Source organism: Podarcis tiliguerta (genome assembly GCF_965153285.1).
Source record: "Podarcis tiliguerta genome assembly, chromosome: 13".
Classification (NCBI taxonomy): Eukaryota; Metazoa; Chordata; class Lepidosauria; order Squamata; family Lacertidae; genus Podarcis; species Podarcis tiliguerta.
The window spans coordinates 13,465,280-13,483,210 of NC_139546.1; the positions used below are offsets into that span (position 1 = coordinate 13,465,280).

At 46.9% G+C, this 17,931-nt stretch overlaps 1 protein-coding gene across 5 annotated transcripts in view; it reads left to right on the plus strand.

Moving 5' to 3' along the window:
* Window positions 1-17,931, plus strand: part of PLEKHM1 (pleckstrin homology and RUN domain containing M1) — a 42,102-nt gene that overhangs the window by 10,490 nt on the left and 13,681 nt on the right. For 4 of the 5 annotated variants that reach the window (XM_083407513.1, XM_083407512.1, XM_083407514.1 and 1 more), the window contains 4 exons: window positions 4,585-4,680; window positions 7,361-7,608; window positions 9,690-10,316; window positions 14,664-15,081. In XM_083407513.1, coding sequence (XP_083263639.1) covers window positions 4,627-4,680; window positions 7,361-7,608; window positions 9,690-10,316; window positions 14,664-15,081 — 1,347 coding nt within the window. In that variant the 5' untranslated portion in view covers window positions 4,585-4,626. Of the gene's footprint in view, window positions 1-2,958; window positions 3,141-4,584; window positions 4,681-7,360; window positions 7,609-9,689; window positions 10,317-14,663; window positions 15,082-17,931 lie in introns of those variants that run through there. The other variant, XM_083407515.1, reaches the window with a different exon arrangement.

Genomic DNA, 17,931 nt, shown 5'->3' on the forward strand with positions numbered 1-17,931 from the left:
CTTCGGCAAGATTCCACACTGCCTCCCCCTTCGCCACACGAACCCCGCCTTTTCTTCCAGTGTTTGTTTGTGAAGAGACTTTTGGGAACGGTGCCTCTGAGCCGTCACACACTCTGGCGTTCAGCCCAGTGTTTTTCAGGAGGAGAAAAGTTTCTAGTCAGCAGTCACCCAGCTTTTCTGTTATGGGAAGTAGCGAGGCAACGGTTATCAACCCCTTCTTTGTCAGGAGCAGCAGCGAAGGCTCTGTGTGCCGACGGCAAGCGGTGGCCGTGGTGGGATCCTTGTATGTACAGTCATACCTCGGGTTACAGGTGCTTCAGGTTGCGTTTTTTCAGGTTACAGACCCACCGAAACCTGGATGCACTGGAACGGGTTATTTCCGGGTTTCGGGGGTCGCGCATGTGCAGAAGCGCTAAATCGCGCTTTGCACATGCGCAGAAGCACTGTATCACAACCTGCACAGACACCTCAGTGCAGGTTGCGAACGTGCATCCCGCACGGATCACGTTCGTAACCTGAGCGTCCACTGTACACTGATACCTCGGGTTACATGCGCTTCAGGTTACAGACTCCGCTAACCCAGAAATAGTACCTTGGGTTAAGAACTTTGCTTCAGGATGAGAACAGAAATCGTGCTCCAGCAGCGCGGCGGCACTAAAGTGGTGCTTCAGGTTAAGAACAGTTTCAAGTTAAGAACGGACCTCCGGAACGAATTAAGTTCTTAACCTGAGGTACCACTGTATATGTCTGCATGTGTAAACTTGGTATGTAAGAGTGCCCCACACTGTGCCGCAAGGAGATAGGATAATAATATAAGGATGGAATAACAAATAAAGTGAATAACACAACAATAACAAAAATAATAGTAGGTAAAGAAGATCGCACATGGGTGGAGGGAAGTACTGGGCTGTTGGGGAGGGAGGTGAAGGGTTTAATTGAAATTGTTAAAGATTGGCATAGGATTTAAGAGATTTATAAAGATTCTATAAGGAAAGCAGCAAGCAGCGAAAAATATCAAGTAAAGATATGGGAGAGGAGATCAGTGTAAATGAAAACATGAGACTTATGATTTTGTTACATATGATTTTATTTTGGAGTTGTCTGTTTATTTTAGAGTTGTCTGTTGTAAAGAATGTACAGTGGTACCTCGGGTTAAGTACTTAATTTGTTCCGGAGGTCCGTTCTTAACCTGAAACTGTTCTTAACCTGAAGCACCACTTTAGCTAATGGGGCCTCCTGCTGCTGCCGCTGCGCCGCCGGAGCACGATTTCTGTTCTCATCCTGAAGCAAAGTTCTTAACCTGGAGCACTATTTCTGGGTTAGTGGAGTCTGTAACCTAAAGTGTATGTAACCTGAAGCGTCTGTAACCCAAGGTACCACTGTATATTATGTGAATAAAATAATAAACGATTGGAAGGGGGGGGGGGGGAGAAAAAGGAAAAAAAAGAAAGTGGGCTCCAGACCCCATTCTGAAACCCAAATTCACACAGAGCCAGTGTTCAAAATTCGCCAGGCGCATTTTGCAGCTGCCTACCGGCCACTTGCAACCAAGTAAAGATGCCCAGGCTTCAGAATGGCTCATGACGTCTCCACCATCTGGAGGTACATACCTGGGGGTCCTTGGATCTTGTTTTCGCACACTAGCAACACATTCTGCAGAATTCCACCTGTTATATTTCGTCTGCACGATCAGAATGAATCTGAGGAACCAAAAAGTCATATTGAAAAATATGACTCTTGTGCTGTCTGGCTGGCCCCAAAATGGCGACTCCATTTTGGCAACTGTAACCCTGGTTTAAGGAGCCATTTGGCACCTAGCTTATATATCTGAGTTTCTAAAACTGCAAGGAGCCTGATAGTTATTTAGTAATAATAATAATTTATTATTTGTACCCCGCCCATCTGGCTGGGTTTCCCCAGCCACTCTGGGCGGCTTCCAACAAAGATGAAAAATACACTAAAATGTCACATATTAAAAACTTCCCTGAACAGGGCTGCCTTCAGATGTCTTCTGAATGTCAGGTAGTTGTTTATCGCTTTGACATCTGATGGGAGGGCATTTCACAGGGCGGGCGCCACTACCGAGAAGGCCCTCTGCCTGGTTCCCTGTAACTTGGCCTCTCGCAGTGAGGGAACCACCAGAAGGCCCTCGGAGCTGGACCTCAGTGTCCGGGCAGAACGATGGAGGTGGAGACGCTCCTTCAGGTATACTGGGTCGAGGCCTTTAAAGGCTTTAAAGGTCAGCACCAACACTTTGAACGGTGCTTGGAAACGTACTGGGAGCCAATGCAGGTCTTTCAGGATTGGTGTTATGTGGTCTCGGCGGCCGCTCCCAGTCACCAGTCTAGGTGCCGCATTCTGGATTAGTTGTAGTTTCACCTTCAAAGGTAGCCCCATGTAGAGCGCATTGCAGTAATCCAAGCGAGAGATAACCAGAGCATGCATCACTCTGGTGAGACAGTCTGCTGGCAGGTATGGTCTCAGCCTGTGTACCAGATGGAGCTGGTAGACAGCTGCCCTGGACACAAAATTGACCTGCCCCTCCATGGACAGCTGCGAGCCCAAAATGACTCCCAGGCTGCACACCTGGTCCTTCAGGGGCACAGTTACCCCATTCAGGACCAGGGAGTCCCCCACAACCGCCGGCCCCTTGCCCCCCAAAAACAGTACTTCTGTCTTGTCAGGATTCAACCTCAATCTGTTAGCCTCCATCCATCCTCCAACCGCCTGTTATTTAGACATGGGGGAATGTGATTCCAACATGGCAATCCAGGGTATGGATGAGGCAGAGGTGTTCATCTGGGGATGCCTCCACCTCTCTCAATTTTCCACAGGAAGAAATACAAGTCAGTGCAAATGACGGGAGGAGTTGGGGGCTTGTTTTTGTCTCCCTGGACTGTCAGATAAATATGTAGACCAGAGGTTAAGAGAGCTGTGGCTTTGTGGTTGCTGTGCTTAGCTTTTAAAATTGCAGCGTTCAGAGTTCAGCAGGTCTTGTGACAAGCCTAGCACGGAGGCAAGGGGCTTACATTCTCGCCACCCGCCCCGTCTCCCCAGGCAGCTTTTGTCCGTGACTGTCCTCTCTCTGCTTGGACTCGGTTGGTCCTGCCCAGGCTGTCCGCAAACTCCTTGAGGAGCAGGTTGGTGTTTGTGCATCTGCTTTGTCAGTTTGGGGATAGATTAATAGCCATGAAGCCCAGTTGCTTGCATCCTGGCTGGCGTGGCTGGTAAAGGGGCTTACTAGGAAGCGGAAGGGAGACTACTAATATAATATTGAGCACTTTGCCATGTTCCTCTGCGGGTGGATGGTTGTGGACCATTCTGCTCAAGTTTCTCTTGTGAAGTCTTTTTTAAAAATTATTATTGATTTGATTTTTAAAAGTTTAAACAAAAAAACAATTCAGAATCCAAATATCAAGATTACTCTGAATCTCCTGACTTCCCCCGATCTCTTCCTTGGGTCCTAATGATAATATTTACAACTGCATATCAATGCTTATCCAAATTTTTATCCTTCTAAATTATCCATACTTTCCATTACTTTACAAGTGAGGTTAAAATCCTGCTAATATTTTAACCTGCTTACAGTGGTCTTAGAAGTAAATTATAAACTTGTCCCATTCTTTTTTAATGTGCTTGTCTTCTTGATTTCTGAGCTTCCTAGTTAATTTTGCCATGTCGGCAGAGTCCATCAACTTGGTTTGCCAGTCTTCTCTGGTTGGGGTTGTCTCTTCCTTCCGTCTTTGTCTCTTCTGAAGGCTTAGCGGAAAGGGGCTGCTCATCCTAGGACCCTGCCGAATGATCGTGTGGCTCTGAGAAGGAATTTGGTCCCTGTGGTCCGACTGGCCGCTGTTCTGATGGAATGAGTTGCATGCGGCTTGGCTCGCTTGCTAGAGCCACCTAGCGGTATTGCTCAGTTAGCACCTTTCTGCAGCTCACCTGCTCTCCGTATCTCCGTGCTCTTCTGGGTTGTGTAGCCTGATCTTTTGAGTGGGGAGGTTCTGGGTGGGCAGTGCTGCTTCCCCGCAGGGGCTTCAACTGAATGGCCTTCCAGGTCTGTGATTCTAGATCAGTCATAAGGCCCAAAGAAGGTGGTGGACTCTCCTCCATTGGAGGTTTTTGAGTGAAGGCTGGGCGGCCATCTGTCATGGATGCTTTAGCTGAGATTCCTGTGTCGCCCGGGGTTGGACTAGATGACCCTCAGGGTCCACTCCAGCTCTACAATTCTATGATTCTAGGAGCCTGCCATGAGCTGAGCTCCCTGAGCCTGTAGAAGAAGCTGGAGGGACCCAGGTTCCCTGGCCTAATTCGAGAAGGGAACTGGGCCCGGGGTACTTGTCTCACAACTTTAGAGGGGTGTGTTTCGCACTCGTGGCCAGTTCCCTGGCTGCTTGGTCCCCCAGATGCTGATGGGAGAGCACCAGGTTGGAGGAAGGCTGTACGAGTTGGCCTCTGGTCTCCAACTCTGCTCATATGACTGTTATGTGTTGGGTATTCCAGACTAACAACCACAGATGTCAGGATAGTGGACTTGTTCACGTGGTGTTTTACTTTCTTGCTTTCTTCCTGTTTGCTTTTCCTCAGGTTACCATGTGATTCCAGAACTGGGCAGAAGCAGCAGTAGATATGCATTCCAACCACAAAGCTGAGAATGGATGCCAGGCCCGAGAAGTTACCCAGGTAATAATAATAATAATAATAATAATAATAATAATAATATATTATTTGTACCCCGCCCATCTGGCTGGGTTTCCCCAGCCACTCTGGGCGGCTTCCACAAATACAAAAAATACACTAATATGTCATACATTAAAAACTTCCCTGGACAGGGCTGCCTTAAGATGTCTTCTGAATGTCAGGTAGTTGTTTATCTCTTTGACATCTGATGGGAGGGTGTTCCACAGGGTGGGCACCACTACCGAGAAGGCCCTCTGCTTGGTTCCCTGTAGCTTTGCTTCTTGCAATGAGGGAACCGCCAGAAGGCCCTCGACGCTGGACCTCAGGGGGCCAGGGAGTCCTCCACACCTGCCCGCCCCCTGTCTCCCCAAAACAGTACTTCTGTCTTGTCAGGATTCAACTTCAATCCATTAGCCACCATCCATCCTCCAACCGCCTCCAGACACTCACACAGGACCTTCACCGCCTTCACTGGTTCTGATTTGAAAGAGAGGTAGAGCTGGGTATCATCTTCATATTGATGGACACCCAGTCCAAACCCCCTGATGATCTCTCCCAGCAGCTTCATGTAGATGTTAAAAAGCATGGGGGAGAGGACAGAATCCTGAGGCACCCCACAAGTGAGGGCCCAGGGGTCTGAGCACTCATCCCCCACCACCACTTTCTGAACATGGCCCAGGAGGAAGGTGAATAATTACAGCCGAGCTGGCCTATGGAGGTGAGGCTTCACTGGCCATAGGGATGTCGAGTGGCTGTGAAACATTTCCCGGCCTTTCCAGAGGAAGGGGATGAGCATCACTTGGAAGTGGTGGCTGGATGCATGAACAGGCATCTCGTGATCCTTTTCCATCTGTTCCATGGAGAGAAGGCACTGCTTTCGACAGCCATTGATGGTGACAATCAAGCTCAGCCCTTCTTGAGTCATACACAACGCTGCTTGGAAACCTGCTATGAGATTCATTCTGGACATGGAACATTTCCGCCCCTCCCCGGTTTCATAGAATCATAGAATTGTAGAGCTGGGACCCCAAGAGTCATCTATTCCAACCCACTTCAAACCCAAAATCCTGAGATCAAGAGTCTCATTCTCCGCCTTCTCTGAGCTACCCTAGGACACTGGCGTTTTTGACCATTGCCAACATTTCTATAATTTCTCTCTCCCTCACACATCCCATCCCCTAATTTCTTCTCCAACCTAAGCCTACTCAGTTCCTTCAATTACTTTTCTTCTAAACAGATGCCCATTTCTTCTTTTTAAAATCCTCAAGGCCAATTCAAGATTATTGTAGGCCAATCCAGTATGAGATCGCAAACAGAGGAGAATTGATTTCAACCAAAAACTCCAAAGTGCAGTCATCGAGATATACAAATGGAAGAAGCAGTTGGTGTTTACCAGCAAGCTTAAATAAAACAGGCAACAACAACAACAGCCTGGAGAAATTTATGTCAAGTTGTGTAAAAATATTCTTTTTCTGTTGGCACCATATTTTTTATCATGATTCAATAACAAGAAGCAAATCTTTATAAAAACCTAAAAGCACAGAAAAGGTCTACAACAACTTGGATAGAAAACTACGTGTAGGGTTCTCAGCCCATGGTCAATATAGTAAATAAATATACAAATAATCTCCTCCTCTGACCATCCTCTTTTGCCATTGGGGAAGGCAGATGGCATAGTTGGAAAATGTAGATCTTGTAAGTATTGCTGTTGGGCATGATCAAGATGACAACACTAGAAGGAAAATGTTAACAGGTAATTTCAGTATCAAGTTGTGATATCTCCTTAATCATAGAATTGTGGAGTTGGAAGGGACCCTGAGGATCATCTAGTCCAACCCCCTGCAATGCAGGAATATGCAGCTGTCCCATACGGGGATCGAACCTGCAACCTTGGCATCACCAGCACCATGCTGTAACCTACTGAGCTATAATCAGTGCCGTTGCTTCAGGGGCACTGATAGTCTCACATTTATTGCTCCACCTACAATCTGTTTGTTGCTCAAACAGACATAGTTTGTTGTTGTTTAGTCATTTAGTCGTGTCCGACTCTTCGTGACCCCATGGACCAGAGCACACCAGGCACTTCTGTCTTCCACTGCCTCCCACAGTTTGGTCAAACTCATGCTGGTAGCTTTGAGAACACTGTCCAACCATCTCGTCCTCTGTCGTCCCCTTCTCCTTGTGCCCTCCATCTTTCCCAACATCAGGGTCTTTTCCAGGGAGTCTTCTCTTCTCATGAGGTGGCTAAAGTATTGGAGCCTCAGCTTCAGGATCTGTCCTTCCAGTGAGCACTCAGGGCTGATTTCCTTCAGGATGGAGAGGTTTGATCTTCTTGCAGTCCATGGGACTCTCAAGAGTCTCCTCCAACACCATAATTCAGAAGCATCAATTCTTCGGCGATCAGCTTTCTTTATGGTCCAGCTTTCACTTCCATACATCACTAAGACATAGTTTAGGTAACTTGAATCTGATCATATGACTAGGTCTGAAATAGTACATAAGTAGCACCTTGTTTTTATAGGCCTTAGCTTCACAATCCTTCTCAACCTTTTGGATCTTAACTCAGTGCGCTCCAGTTGAGGCCTTCCTGCTGTCCTCAACATTTTAGCAATATCATTGGGGAGGAGGGCTTTCTTCCATCTTGGCCCTAACCTAATATAGCCTCTGTTTGATGCTACCCTAGTTGATCAAGACACACCTGGTGAACTCCATCAAAGCGCTGCAGAAACATTACGTGACTTCCGACGCCCTCGTGACCAGTGACGATGGAGATGCCAACACCCTCTGCTGCGCCCTCGAAGCAGTGTTTGTGCACGGCTTGAAGGCCAAGCACATCAAGGCAGAATCGGGAGCGAAAGGGAGGAAATTTGCCGGGCGCCTGCCCCTTCCCCAACCAGCCTTTTGGGCCCTGCTGAAAACCATCACACACAGGTGAGGTGGGGAAGACAGCCGCTGTGAGGGTGGAGATTGCAGCCATCAGCAAAATTTGCTGATACTACATGCTTGAACATTGCTGGGTGTGGAGTGGGGGCATTTGCGAGATGCAAATGTGAGATTTCTGCTTACGGTGGTTAACCGAAGTTCAAGGGGATATGGCTGATGGAGGGACTTCTCATCTCTTCTTGCTAAAGTCCTGCTAGGAATTTAGGCGGATATAGGCAAAAACCCCTGCCAACCTAGCAGTTCGAAAGCAAGTCATAGAATCATAGAGTTGGAAGAGACCACAAGGGCCATCGAGTCCAACCCCCTGCTAAGCAGGAAACACCATCAGAGCACTCCTGACATATGGTTGTCAAGCCTCTGCTTAAAGACCTCCAAAGAAGGAGACTCCACCACACTCCTTGGCAGCAAATTCCACTCTCAAACAACCCTTACTGTCAGGAAGTTCTTCCTAATGTTTAGGTGGATCCATTGCTCTGTGTCCGCTTCTCTGGAGCAGCAGAAAACAACCTTTCTCCCTCCTCTATGTGACATCCTTTTATATATTTGAACATGGCTATCATATCACCCCTTAACCTCCTCTTCTCCAGGCTAAACATGCCCAGCTCCCTTAGCCGTTCCTCATAAGGCATCGTTTCCAGGCCTTTGACCATTTTGGTTGCCCTCCTCTGGACACGTTCCAGTTTGTCAGTGTCCTTCTTGAACTGTAGTGCCCAGAACTGGACACAGTACTCCAGGTGAGGTCTGACCAGAGCAGAATACAGTGGCACTATTACTTCCCTTGATCTAGATGCTATACTCCTATTGATGCAGCCCAGAATTGCATTGCAAGTGCAAGTAGATAAATAGGTACCGTTCCGGCGGGAAGGTAAACGGCGTTTCCGTGCGCTGCTGTGGTTCTCCAGAAGCGGCTTAGTCATGCTGGCCACATGACCCGGAAGCTGTACGCCGGCTCCCTCGGCCAATAAAGCAAGATGAGCGCCGCAACACCAGAATCGGTCACGACTGGACCTAATGGTCAGGGGTGCCTTTACCTTTACCTTTACAGGCAAAAAAAGTCAGGGGCTGGCTGGACAATGAGGAGTGGCCGGGGATCCCTGTCAGAGAACCTCAAAAGGAGGAGCCTCAGAAGAGGAAGGATTTGGGTTGGGGTGGGACAATGAAGAAAGGTCAGAGGAGGAATGGGGGATAAAAGAACTTCTTGTTTTTTAACAAACCATTCCCCACTTTCCAAGGTCCTTCAGAGCTCCCCCCCTTCCCCCTCCCCTTTGATGAAGATCACCTGCTCTGAGACCCCACAGCTAATTCTCCCCTGGCCTCCTTGCTGGCCCAATAATAATAATAATAATAATAATAATAATTTATTATTTATACCCCGCCCATTGAGTTTCCCCAGCCACTCTGGGCGGCTCCCAATCAAATGTTAAAAACAATACAGCATTAAATGTTAAAAACTTCCCTGAACAGGGCTGCCTTCAGATGTCTTTTAAAGATAGGATAGCTGCTTATTTCCTTCACATCTGAAGGGACGGTGTTCCACTGGGTGGGTGCCACTACCGAGAAGGCCCTCTGTCTGGTTCCCTGTAACCTCACTTCTCGCAATGAGGGAACCGCCAGAAGGCCCTTGGCGCTGGATCTCAGTGTCTGGGCTGAACGATGGGAGTGGAGACGCTCCTTCAGGTATACAGGACCAAGGCCGTTTAGGGCCTTGAATTGTGCTCGGAAACGTACTGGGAGCAGATCTATCAGGACTGGTGTTATGTGGGATCAAGTAGGATCAATTAAGCCCTGGGGGTTATCTAATTGATTTTTTATTTTTATTGTTATTCATATTTTATACTGTATTTTATGCTGCTTTTATAATTGTTTTAAAGTGTTTCAAATTTGTTGTTAGCCGCCCTGAGCCCGGTTTTTGAACTGGGAAGGGCAGGATATAAATAAAAAATTATTATTATTATTATTATTATTATTATTATTATTATTATTATTATTATTTTATTAGAGCTGCAGCATTAATGGGCCTTAATGGTGCTCTCGCCCCCTTTCCTGCTCCTTTCTTTACTTTTCTCCAGAAACATCATTTCTGAGCTGGAGCACCTGGACTTCATCAACACAGACGTGGGCCGTTGCCGTGCTTGGCTAAGGCTGGCGCTGAATGACGGCTTGATGGAATGCTACCTGAAGCTCTTGCTGCACGAGAAAGCCCACCTCTCTGAGTATTACCGTTCGCCAGCCCTGCTACTGGACACCGAGGAGGTTGAGTTCCTTCTCACTTACCTGCAGGGCTTGTCCTCCCTGGCCTTTGACCTCTCCTACAAGTCGGCAGTTTTGAACGAATGGACGTTCACCCCTTTATCCCTCTCGGGACTTTGCCCAGCCTCAGAGCTGCTTGTGAGTTTGGAGCCCCGGAGGAAAGAATCGCTGGGCTCCCTCTCGCTGTCTTCTGGCTCGGATGACGCTGAGGCTTCCCCAGCCCTCTTGCCCGCCGCTAAAAGCCAACGGGCAGAGAAACTCACCGCATCCAACCTGAGCATCAGCACAACAGGTTCCTCCCAGCTGTCTTCCAGCCTCGGCTCCGATGGCCTTACCCCGGGGACATCTGCTGCCACGCAGAACGCGGACAGGGGTGAGGAGCCCATCTCGGATGATGCTGAACCTGGCGTGGCAACAGCAAAAGACTTGGACCAGTCCCTCCAAGAGTGAGTATGCGGAGGAAAGGGGAAGACCTTTTTTTAAAAAATAAATAAATTAATATTTATTAAATTTCCTCAACAGACATAACAAAAAAGAAAATATACAACAACACAATAGAAAAGTGAAAAAGAAGGGGGGGGGAGTAACAAACTTAAGATACCTAAACAGGAAAAAAAAAAAGAAACTCAATTAATTCATTAAAATGCATTTTCATAAACATTTTGGTTGACTTCCTCTAATCTCCTCCATCTGAATTTCCTCTTAATTTGAATGCAGCAGTTTCCAATATCGTTATTTCATAAAACAATATTACAGTCGTATTCCAATTTCTTCACCTTTCTTATAATACATTTTCTTATTTATATATTTAAATATAATTTAATCCTAGGCCTGATTGGTTCTTTCAAGTGATTACATATCTTTAATATTAGAATATTTGTTCAAATAGTCTTTAAATTTCTTCCAATCTTCTTGGTACAGTGGTGCCTCGCAAGACGAAAAGAATCCGTTCCGCGAGTCTCTTCGTCTAGCGGTTTTTTTGTCTTGCGAAGCAACCCGATTAGCGGATTAGCGCTATTAGCGGTTTAGCGGCTATTAGCGGCTATTAAAGGCTTAAGGGATTAGCGGATTAGCTGCTAAAAGGCTATTAGCAGCTTAGTGCCTTAGAAAAAGGGGGTGGGGAGCGAAAAAAATTTGCAAGAATCGCAAGACATTTTCGTCTTGCGAAGCAAGCCCATAGAGAAATTCGTCCTGCGAAGCGCATTGAAAAACGGAAAACCCTTTCGTCTAGTGGGTTTTCTGTCTTGCGAGGCATTCGTCTTGCGGGGCACCACTGTATTCCTCTTCTTTCTGGTCGCGGATTCTCCCGGTGAGATCAGCCAGCTCCATAAATTCTATCATCTTCATCTGCCATTCTTCTACCGTTGGTAATTCTTGTGTTTTCCATTTTCTGGCTAGTAAAATCCTAGCTGCTGTTGTGGCATACAGAAATACTAGGGGAAGACCTTATTAGAGCTTGTCAGATGGCAAAAGTGGTCGCTCACTAGTAACCAGGCAGGACTCCGACCGGTTTTATTTAGGTGCAAAAATATTTACAGTGCAGAACCCCAAAGTTCATCTCTGCCTCAATCGCTAGCAGAATCTGGGAGTGCTTGTTTCCTCCCCCAACATAAAAGTCTCGCTGCGCCCAGCCTTTTCCTTCCCTCTTTGCGCTTTAGACTTCTGCTTAGGGTGGGCAACGGAAGGGGTATGCTTCCCTCCTGGCCGGCTTGGCCAGGAGTGGGGCTGAGGCTCCCACCAGCATCCTCTGGTCCTTTCACCGCTTCCCCACTGGAGGTGGGCCTTTCCTCCTCACTGGAAGAGGAACCGCTTTGCAAGATTTTCGGAGGCTCCCTGTAACACAACTGCCCCTCTGTTTCCAGCCCCTGCTCTGGTGGCAGTTCCCTGACAGAGCTGGTAAATTGGTGTTCCGATCCTGATACCAGTTTCAGACAGTCTGAGCTAGCCAATGCATCGCGGTGGGCAGGGAGCCGCGATGTATTCCCAGCTCAAATTGCCTGCAGGCAGCAAAGGCGCCTGAGAAGGTTTGGGGCAAGCATGTTCTTGGGTCTGCCTACCTGCCTGCCCCTCCTTCTCGCGCAAGCCAGAGATGTATTGGGGCTTGCTCAGTTGGGGGGTGGGGGCGGGCAGGAGGCTTCCCACCCCACAGCTGAGCAATTTAAGGAAGCCCCCATGCCCCTCCAGCTTGCATGAGTCAGAATGGTATGGGGGCTTGCTCATTAGAACTGGGTGATATATCTCAGCTGTTTCTAAGGTGGGGAGAAGCCACCGAGATACATTCCAGACATCGTGATATATCAGCATATCACAGTATTCAGCCGGTGATATATCACGATGGGGATGCGCATGGCGCTGTGGTCTAAACCACTGTGCCTCTTCAGCTTGCTGATCAGAAAGTTGGTGGTTCGAATCCCTGTGACAGAGTGAGTTCCCGTTGCTCTGTCCCAGCTTCTGCCAACCTAGCAGTTCGAAAGCACACCAGTGCAAGTAGATAAATAGGTACCGCTGTGGCAAGAAGGTCAACAGCGTTTCCGTGAGCTCTGATTTCCGTCACGGTGTTCTGTTGCGCCAGAAGCGGTTTAGCCATGCTGGCCACATGACCCGGAAAGCTGCCTGTGGACAAACGCCGGCTCCCTTGGCCTGAAAGTGAGATGAGCTCTGCAACCCCAGAGTCTCCCTTGACTGAACTTAACCGTCCAGGGGTCCTTTACCTTTTTTTTTACCTTTATACAGTGGTACCTCAGGTTAAGAACTTAATTCATTCTGGAGGTCTGTTCTTAACTTGAAACTGTTCTTAACCTGAAGCACCACTTTAGCTAATGGGGCCTCCTGCTGCTGCCGCGCCGCCGGAGCACGATTTCTGTTCTCATCCTGAAGCAAAGTTCTTAACCCAAAGTACTATTTCTGGGTTAGCGGAGTCTGTAACCTGAAGCGTATGTAACCCGAGATACCACTGTATAACGATATTGAAAACCAGATTTCTCCTAGACCTTATCATATCTTACTTTGGCAATGAGTTTATTTTATTTTTTCCTAATCTTTGATCTTGGTGTACCTGGGAAATTCCAGGTGGATAGCAACCTGTTATTCAAATCATGCATGGAAGCCTTATATTTGGCAGGCTGAATTAATATATGGAAACCAGCCCTCTTCCCCTACCTAACAGAAAGTTGCTCTGATATCGTTAGACCTCTTTGTCAGGCATTTCTTGCCCCTTTGAGTATATATGAGGTGTCCCCAACTCCCCCAATAAACATATTTTCCACTTCCAGTGTTCAACACTCTGCTTGGAATGGTCCATGACATCACAGCAGCGCAGCCAATGGCTAAGGGGCTTGCCCACAGCTGGCATGCGATGTCTGGTTTTGAATCTGTTACATGATATTTCTACCAGCTTGAGTGGTCAGAGTTTCTTTCTTTTTGCTTTATTAAATTTATAGGCTGCCCTTCATCCAAGGATCGCAGGGCGGTTTGCAGTATTATGTGTAGCCCAGTCCAGATCACAAATGTGACTGATCTGAGAACTTGATCACGCACTTCCACAGCCGATAGAGAGGCACTTTCTCAGCCTCAAATAATACTCTCAGATTGAAAACAGCAAAAGCGCTAATTGAGGATAGTTGCTTCTGAGTAGCATAGTAAGGTTTATTACAGAAAAGGTGTTGCCGAGCAGATCGCAGAAGCTAAAGTCATTATCTTTTAAGCCCAGTACCCTGATCTAAGCTGCAATCCTAAAAACACACCTGGGAATAAACCCCACTGTGTTTTTTCAAATAAATAAGCACGCCTAGGATTGCACTGCTAATAAAAAAAAAAACCCCAGAGAGACAGAACATTATGGTACCACACAATCACCATTCACCTTGGTGAGCCAAAGAAAGACATTAAAGACACTCTATTAAATGACTCATATATATGTGGTGTGAAGCTAAGATCCCAAAGGAAGCTGTGGATCCCAGAGGAAATCACCCATAACTGACACATATGCAATGTATGGATGCTCATATTTTTTAGCTGTAGCTTTCCCAACACGACCTCCTCTACCCTCTTGAGCTTTTTGAGCTCAGCAGATAATTCCCAGTATTGAAGGAAGAGCCACGCTAGCTTTCCATTTTGACATTTATTGGTGTTAAGCAAATACTGCAATAGGTATTGTGCCTGAAACTACCTTTTAAGCCAGCTTCCAGGTCCACAACAACCTTTTGTATGAGATGAGGAAGCTGTGGCTGGGGGTGGCTGGCTGGCTTGCCCAACAAAATTTGTGGCTAAGGAAGAATTTGAACTCGTGTCTGAGTCACGACATACTCCCCCTCCGTCTTACTTTCTGTATAACGATCCACTCCATTCTCAAAAGGGAGTGCTAAACCACAAAAAAAGCAAATTCCTTTGCATTAATCTTATTATCCAACTCAGTGCATAGAACTAACACATTTGTATACATGTGCTAAAATTCCTTATTTCAGGCTAAAATTGGTGTCTTAGCAGATAAGGAGCCTGGAGACCATTTGATGTCCAAAGGGGGTTACTGAATGTTTTGCCTCTGTTGGCATAGCACAGAGTTTCCCAAACTTTGGATCGCTAGCTGTTTTTGGTCTACAACTCCCATCATCCCTAGCTAACAGGACCAATGGTCAGGGATGATGGGAGTTGTAGTCCAAAAGCAGCTGGCGAGAGACCCAAGTTTGGGAAACCCTGTCATATCGCACGGTATAGTGGGAGATGCGATCGAACAGATAACATGCCCCACACACACTCTTTTGAGTTTTGTTTTAAACTTTTGTTTTTCTTTCAAGGGTGCTAGCAGAATTCAGCAGAGCACAGGGAAAGCCGGAATCGACAGAAGCCAAGCAAGTTGACACCCTGTCGACTTCTTCCTCACTGCAGTGCCCCTGTCCCGTCACTGATCTCTGCACCGCACGCCTTCCTTGTCCTGTAACAGCTAAACACCCTGCCAGCATCAAACCTCCTGACGCAGCAGACTCACAGCTTCCCAGTCCAGGTGACCCACCTCAAACCAAGGAAGCAGCTCCCGGTTCCAGGGTCCAGCAAGCGCCTGCACTGGACACAGCAGACGCCGCTAAAGGAATAGCGGATCCATCCCAAACTCATCGTAGCCTCAAGAGAGGAGGGGCTAAATATAGGATCAGTCAAGTTGTTGTCCGTGAGGATAGCCACCCAAGGACGGGACGACTTCTCTCGCCAATCTCACCTGTAAGTCATACCTTGCCTCCCCCAATCCTATGAGGTCCTGTTAAAATCTTTACTATTTCGCTCTTGTGAAAAGAAAATTCAGAATGGGATTTCGGTATAGTTCTGGTGGCAAGTGCGAAAGCCCAAATGTTTTGCTCGAAAGCCCAGTGACAAGCATGTCTCTGAAGTTGTGTGAATGTGTTTGGTGCACAAGAGGGTTTTTGACTTCTTGGACAAGCTTGGAATTTTAGGAGATCATAGGTAAAGGGTAAAGGGACCCCTGACCATTAGGTCCAGTCGTGACCGACTCTGGGGTTGCGGCGCTCATCTCGCTTTATTGGCCGAGGGAGCCGGCGTACAGCTTCCGGGTCATGTGGCCAGCATGACTAAGCTGCTTCTGGTGAACCAGAGCAGCGCACAGAGATGCCGTTTACCTTCCCGCCGGAGTGGTACCTATTTATCTACTTGCACTTTGAGGTGCTTTCGAGCTGCTAGGTTGGCAGGAGCAGGGACCGAGCAACGGGCGCTCACCCCGTCGCGGGGATTCGAACCGCTGACTTTCTGATCGGCAAGTCCTAGGCTCTGTGGTTTAGCCCACAGCGCCACCCGCGTCCTGAGTTAGGAGATCATACTGTGCTTTTAAAAAGGCCCCCCTGCCCAAATTAGACTGACTAGTCAATCTTGAGTTTTTATTTTCACTACTTATTGAACGATCTCACTGTTCATTCACGATCCTCTGGGAACCTGAGGGGGTGTGGGTAGGCTTAACCTGCTCAAATGTGGCTGTTCGTCTGACGTCAACCAGTCTCTTGTGACTAATATCAATTATAGCTACAAGAATTAGCAGTCTCCCCTGCTCCTCGCAGTGAGTGAGTGGTGTTGACGAAGCAGTTACTCTGCAGGTCAGGAAATGCTTTTCCTTGCAGTTAATTGGGAACTTCCTCTCCCCAATTCCATTTCCTCTTTGTACCGGGTGCCTTCAAAGGAAGCCTCTCTCTCATACCTGGCGCTCAGCCAATCTATATGTTACACACGCAGCAGGAAGTGATGTCATGCTGCTTGAGTCAACCTGCTCAAATACCTGCTCTGCGTTCTACAGAGGAGAGCCCTTTAAAACCTTAAGGTTCAGCGGTTGAAAGCTGGCTGCACTTAAGACTTCGGATAGGCGTTCCCATAACCAGTCACCGTGGGTCCTGTGTCTACTGTATGAAGATATGGGAGGCATGGGTTTATATCACATCTCAGCCCATGACTCATTGCCTTGGTTCCTCATCTATAAAATAGGCACATTAATCATCTGTCTTGCAAAGCTACTGCCAGGGCAAACAAGGCAGAAATCCCGCACGGGCCTGAACAAATATTTCAAATTCCTGAATGCATTGCAGATCTCTAGGGGATATGGTGCTTGTCGTTTTTCTATTGATACACAAATTATTAACCTTAATGATAATCAAGGTGGTTCCTGAATTGCAGGGGGTCAAATTAGATGACCCTTTGAGTCCCTTCCAACTCTCCAATTCTATGATTCTATGCTTAGCAATAGGTGGATTTTTAAATAATAAAAAAACTTTTTTCTGAAGTTTCTTTTATCATTTTCTCTCTCTTTAAGATAACCTCATTCAAAATTAAATCTGAACACAAATTTGTTAGTTTTTTAAGTACCAGAAGACTCTTTGTTATCTGTGATGCCTTCTTCTTCTTTGGCAATCACTTGTAGCCGAGTAAGATTGTCTTCCATGAACACAGTCTTAACAGTGAGTCCGTAAGTGACTGTGGAGGCCAATTCTGGATATACACGTCCTTCCGCAGTGGGGACATAGGTTTCTGGGCGGGAGTTGATCACGGTGAGGGTTTGCCAAGTTGGCCTTCCTCTCAGCTTTCTCCCTTTCGTCCTGAGTTTGAGTGTCTTCAAGGCCCATGACACCTTTGGCAAAGGCTGTTCTCCAATTGGAGCATTTGCAGGCCATTGTTTCCCAGTTGTCGGTGTTTATACTACATTTTTTTAGGTTTGCCTTGAGAGAGTCTTTAAGCTTCTTTTGTTGACCACCAGCATTACACTTTCCATTTGTAAGTTTGAAATAGAGTAGTTACTTTGGAAGACGATAATCAGGCATCTTCACAACATGACTAGTCCAACCAAGTTGATGTTGAAGAATCTTTGCTTCAATCATGTCATCCTGTATTTCACTGGGATCATCAACTCAGCCTGCATAGACCCTTAAGCCCAACTCCCTGAGCGCTGCAATGTGTTCGGTTTGGAAGAAATTAGTAACCTTTAAACCAATTAAACAATTTTTGCACTCAGTACTTTTGCTTTGGGACACACTTATGCCACAGCCAAATCTTACTCCACTTTGTTCAGTGGTGCTTGTTTCTGAATAAGGTGGATAAGACAGAAGACTAAACCTTCAAGTAAATTATCTTGCATAGTATCCTTCATAAGGAGTCATATTTGGTTCTACAATACCAAAACCTGTGTAAGCAGCACGGCCAGACGTTTTGAATTGTGGGTACCTAAGTGTCCTATTCAGTTACAAACCAATATATATGTATCAATAGAGCAATCAGTTAGAATGCATGCTTGCTCAAAAAGTATGCGAGTTTTATTTAGATCAAGTCTTAACCATTGGTGTCTTTTCTTGATGGTTTAAAATTGACAGTTTCGACCACCTTAATTTAAAACAGGCCACGCTTAGGATAACAACCACCTCTACTCAATGCCTCCCCTATTGATTGCTCACTGAGCCTAGGCCTTGCTGATTGGAAGGTCAGCGGTTCGAATCCCCATGACGGGGTGAGCTCCCGTTGCTCGGTCCCTGCTCCCGCCAACCTTGCAGTTCGAAAGCACGTCAAAGTGCAAGTAGATAAATA